Here is a 5,998-nt window from a genome sequence, read left to right as displayed (position 1 = left end):
TCTTGAACATCCACTGTCCAAATATCATGTTGAGTTACTGATCTTGGTTTTCTTCACCTGTTCCTGCAAGCATCAATTTTAGTATCTGGTACCCAATCTATTTGGGTCCAAGCCTTATTAGTCCCTTTGGAACCCACATTTGTACAATTTTTGTACTTCGGGTGTCCATGGAGGTGTGTGCAACAGAAGGTCTGTTGTTTTTAACATTGTGCATCTTAATGTGTTGTTCTTCCCTTCTGTTTCTGTTGTCTGGCATGTATCTCTTCTGAACAGGTCTAGAATTATAGTACTGGTAGTTTTTAACCTTCATAAGAGGTTGTCTTCTTGAGTTGAATCCTCTTCTGATTCTAAAATTCTGGTCAACTTTTTCCTTAGGTTCAACATAACCCAGACCATAATGCATCTTTTTGTTCATCTGATTTACATTCCTTTCTACTGAAGCAGTAGGTACTTCTGGTTTCTGTACCACACTGGATTACACAAAGTGAATATACTTCCCTTTGCACATATCCAGTTTTGGCTTAGTATTCATTTCAGACGTGCCTTCATTATTACAAAATCCGAGACCACTCCTGTCTCCAAATTGTTTTTGTAACTCTTGCATCTTTTCCAGTGAAATAGAAGACTTGTTCCAAACATTTACCAGTAGTGATAACTTCTGGTTTTCAGAAATCTTCTTCTGGTAGTCTGCTTTTGCTATTTCATTCTCCGTTTTTAATTTACTCATCTCAATTTGTAAATCAATACAGCTGTCTACTTGCAAGCAAGTTAACTTACTGTTCTGATCTTTTAAATTTTGATTTTCAATCTTAACTTCCTCGAATGATTGAGAAAGTCTAGAATACTCTTCTACCATGTCATGTAATGCTTTGACTAACTCAGTGCGTGTGAATTCATCATAATCAAAGTCAAATACCTCTCCAGGTGTCGAGGTTGAGTCAGTATTTGCCATCAGACATTTGATCTTATCTTCATCACTTTCACTCGAATGGCTTTCAGAACCAGAAGATTCAGAACTTGAGTCTGCCCATTTGGACTTACTTTCTTCTGCAATCATTGCCTTCTTGTCTCTTCTGGTCTTTTTATCATTACGTTTGACACTTTGAGAGGTATTTGAGTCTGCCCATTTGGTTTTGGACAATCTGCAATGAAGTGTCCAACTTTTCCACAGTTGAAGCATGCCATATCACTAGGTGATGATTCCTTTTTGAAATTGCGGTTGGGACTTTGAAATGTTCTATGATTCTTTCTCATGAATCTGGAAAATTTCTTAACAAATAATGACATTGCGTCATTGCTTATCTGTTCAGCACTTCTCTCAGAAATGTTTTCTATACCAGTAGCAGAAGATGAACTTGGAGCAACTGTCGTAGTAGAGTTAACAGTAGCTGCGAAAGCTTTGGTTGGTGGATTTGCTAAGGGCTCTTCTCCACTTCGAACTTCAAGTTCAAACTCATATGCCTTCAAGTCAGAGAACAAGTCGTGTAGCTCTAACTTGTTGAGATCCCTGGAAGCTCTCATTGCCATTGTTTTGACGTCTCATTCTCTGGGTAGGCCTCTCATTATCTTTAATGCAATTTCTCTATTGCCAAAATCTTTCCCAAGAGCTGAGAGTTCATTAATGAGACTGCTGAATCGTTCATCAAATTCATTCATAGTTTCTCCAGCCCTCATCTTCATATTCTCAAACTTCTGCATGGCTACAGACAGTTTGTTTTCTTTTGTTTCTTCGTTTCCTTCACAGATCTGAATTAATTTTTCCCAGATTTCTTTGGCAGTATGGCACATCTTGATTTTGCTGAAGGTGTTTTTGTCGAGTGTCTTGTATAAAATGTCCTTCGCAACGTTGTCAAGATTGGCTTTCTTCTTGTCCTCACTTGTCCATTCATATCTTGGTTTTTCAAGCATCTGAGGTGCACCTTCGGTGATAGCAATAGCTGGATTTGGCTTTAAGATCTTTAATGGACCATCAGTGATGACATACCACATGTCATCATCTTGAGCCGCAAGATGAGCGTGCATTCTGATTTTCCAATCATCGAAATCTTCTTTTGAGAACATTGAAACTTTGCTGAAATGAGCCATAATTGTTAAATATTTTTCAGAACAAGAATAACTCTGCTCTGATACCACTTGTTGAGGATCGGGTTGAGTTTAGAAGAGGGGGGTTGAATAAACTCAACGGCCAACTTATAAATTCTTTCGAATTTATGTGCTAAAATCCTGTTAGAGGTTTTAACAATTCTTGTTCAAGTATAAAGACCAGGAGATCACAAGATAATGTGCGGAAAACGATCTGTTGGTTTAGAGGGTGAAAAATAATAAAACCGAAAAGAAGTAGATAACACAAGGTTTGTTTCTGGAAGTTCGAAGATTAATCTTCTACGTCTCCCCTTCTTCTGTTTCCAGAAGGTATCACTAAAAGACTTTGGTGAATACAGCACAACAATTGTATGCACCCACTTAAATAGGACTTACCCTTCGCCTATTGAAACTCTTACCTTTACAACTTAACTTCTTGAATAATCTTAAGTTCTGGAAAAGACTCTTTTCCAGTTACAAGTTCTTCTATCAATAAATTGATGAAATGAATAGCTTAAGAAGATATAACTGAAGTAGCTAGCACAATATGATCTCAGTGATCAATAGTATGCAATGAAGCGTGTGCTGCCCTTTTTTTGTATTGAGCTCTTTTGATAGTTGAGAGTTCTAACAATTGCTCGAATTCAGATTTTTTTTTGTTCAACACTTTGTTGTTGTTGTATGTCGTTGTTGTTGTCTTCACAAAATCCTTCATCTGTATATATAGGCTCTATTCAACGTTCAAAAACTGAACGGCTCTTTCTTTTTGGTGATTCAGCTTTATTACTTAAAATGGACCCTGCAAAATACATTAAAAGTAATCAGTCTTAGTTCATACCAAAAATGGTATACTGTCTTAAATGCTCTTGTATAGCATTTAATGGCATTTAATGAAGCAATAAATGCTGGTATCACGTTAATAGATCAACGGTAATATTTTAGAGACTTTGAGATACGCAAGATTTTGTTAGTGTATATTTCGAATTTTATATTCTTCTTATTCTGGTTTTAGCTAAGAAATTATTTAAGCAGTACTTGATAAATACTGCTACTGGTTTTAGCTGCTACTGATTTCTAGCATGATTTAAGTACTTCTGGTTTACAACATCTACTAGTTCTACTAGTTTTGTACTAATCCAACATCTACTGGTTCTACTGGTTTTGTATCTACTGGTTCTACTGTTTTTGTACTAATCCAACATCTACTGGTTTTTCCTTAGCATTTCCACAATAAATTTAATTCTAACACCGTCTCACACAAGTTTTTGCCTATGCAATTTTGTGATAATTTTTCTGATTTGGGATTGTTTTTATTTAAGAACATGTAGGTTGTTAGATCTTTATTTCCTAAATTTTGAGTGTCGATATAATTTTGACTAGTCTCAAAATTATTTGATTAAAATTATCTTTATTTTAAAGTACTTGTAAATAATAAAATATTGTATTACATATTGTTGTTTTATATGTTTTGCTAATGTAGGAAAAAAAATCTCATATATGAAATGACATTCATGAGAGACTTTAAGATAAAAAATCTACTTGATACATGTAAGAATTTGAAAGATACGTTTAATTTCTCAATTTCAATATCTTAGTTATAGTCTTTTGTTTATTCAAAGAGAAATAAAGGTCGAAAATAATTCAAAGTTTTCTAACTAATATGATCCATTCTATAAGATGAATGTGATAGTGCCAATGAACACACTTGATATCAAAGTAGAACATATTATCTCAAACGAGAAATGAATTATAAAATTGGCACAAAATATTGAGATATACATTAAGCCCGATATAAAGTTTGTGAAGACCGATGATGTCTACCCAAATTATATTTTCATTGTATGTTGATATGAATGTATTAAGGATCTAAAAGATCATTTGATTGATGATGAAAAGAAAATGATGATATGCTTAATACAATAAAATAGTGATAAACAACATTGACGTATATGGATTTGAGAATCCAATGCCAATATTGATTTGGTATAAATAGTATATTAAAAATCAATAGTTCTAGAAGAGCTAATATTCTACAAAAATATCATCGATACAAATATTTTATTAAGAACTATTGATTGTGCACAAAGATGTTAATGATGAAGCCAAAAGTTCTTGGATCGATAAATATGAAGATTTTTTAATCAAATATCCAGGAAATTTTATTTATGGCTTATCAAATTTGATACCACTATCATAAGCTCAAGTTGGCAGAAATCCCTATATTATCTTGAATGAATAAATAATGTGAGCCCACGATTCGCAACTTGATATTTGCGAAAATATGTTTTGAGAAAAATTTCCAGAATATATAATCAAGACAAGCTTGATTAAAAGAAATAATATGAATATCAATTTTATGATTATAAATACATTGGTTTAGTTGATTTATTCTGCCTCTAATGAACTATTGAAATCATTGATTTTGATAATTCATTATATTTTGGGGATATTTGAAATATATATTGTATATATGATGCCAACTGATAATATGTTATGTGTGACAAATGCATTAGAATAAATCTTTTGAAGAGATTGTAGATATATTGGAAATTATTTTGATCTTATGATCAAATAATTTGAACAATGAGATTTTTATAATGCAATTTCTATTTGTTATTATTGTAAAAGGATATTTCATACTTTGAGGGGGAGGAAATAGAAGCTAAAAGAATATTTTTGAGATCGATCCCAATGTAGTATAAAGTGAACATGAAGTTCCAAGTTTAAATCTCAAAATATGTTATTTGATCTTGTGTATAAAATCGATTATACTTTTTAGCTTCATTCATGTTCTAGTTGAACAATGTATACAACTCGTCTGAACGATGGAGAACCCCTTTAAAAAAATGAAGTGAAATTATTTGGGATCAAAATGATATAATTATTAACGTGTTTTTCCTATAATACAAATAATTATTATCTTGAAATATAATTTGTAGTGATTATCAATAAAAATGATTGACAAATGACATGTGAAATATGAGCATACTTTAACTCAGAGTTTCTAACCCAAAATCGGTTATGAGAAATATTTTCAATTGTCATGGATTAGTTAATTTGACAGTGATATGTATTAGGATTTGAGATGTCAAATGAATTTAGATTCAATGTCCAAAACTATTATTTCAATAGAACATGTCATTATATAAATTAAAATGATCACATGCATCAACTTTTGGCAAATCAGTGTACATATTCAGAATACGAAGAGTTGATGATTTTAAGTGATGCTTACAATTGGGGGAGCACTCAAAGTTGTAATCTTTTTCTTTGTCTATTTCCCACGTGGTTTTTCATGATAAGGTTTTTAATGAGGCAATTAACAATTATCGAGACATATCATATTCTTTTTCCTTCACTAGGATTTTGTCCCACTGGGTTTTTTCTAAAAATGTTTTAACGAGACGCATCTATCATCGGGAAAACATCTAAAGAAAGTATCTATTGATGTATTCTTTTTTTCGTTCGGATCTTTCCCAATGTGTTTTACTAACAAAGTTTTAACGAGACATCATTGAGTCCCGATGAAGTTTTAAAGCATCCATCTTACCAAATGAATATTTGATGAATCAGTTGTTTATACAAATAATCATCTGAGAGGGGAGTGTTATAAATATATTTTTATTATAGATGATTAAATTATTTAGTTAGATTTGAAATATTGTAATCAAGATAAATATGTCAAGATAATATTTGTAAAGATTTGTATGTTGTAATCTTTTCCCATAAATAGGGTGATTGTGTTCAATGAAAATTGCACATGAGTATTGACTCATTCTCTCTTTTCTTTTATGAATTCTTCTACTCATCTCTCTTTCTTTTATGATTTATAACAATTATGTTAATATGAATACACACATAATTCTACGTCCAAGTTCTCTTTATCGATAAGCACTTTCGATTTACTAAGATAACT

The 5,998-nt window shown here is 31.9% G+C and overlaps 1 protein-coding gene across 1 annotated transcript; it reads right to left on the bottom strand.

Moving 5' to 3' along the window:
* Nucleotides 1-1,539: 1,539 nt before the first annotated feature.
* LOC140811095 (uncharacterized) lies at nucleotides 1,540-2,085 on the bottom strand. The gene is made up of 2 exons (XM_073168970.1): nucleotides 1,709-2,085; nucleotides 1,540-1,627 (listed from the first exon to the last, which is right to left on the bottom strand). Exons 1-2 carry the CDS (start codon nucleotides 2,083-2,085, stop codon nucleotides 1,540-1,542), a joined length of 465 nt encoding a protein of 154 aa, XP_073025071.1.
* Between the last annotated feature and the right edge of the window lie 3,913 nt (nucleotides 2,086-5,998).

Source organism: Primulina eburnea, chromosome 14 (assembly GCF_022965805.1).
Source record: "Primulina eburnea isolate SZY01 chromosome 14, ASM2296580v1, whole genome shotgun sequence".
NCBI classification, from domain to species: Eukaryota; Viridiplantae; Streptophyta; class Magnoliopsida; order Lamiales; family Gesneriaceae; genus Primulina; species Primulina eburnea.
This window is presented reverse-complemented; position numbering and strand designations above follow the sequence as displayed.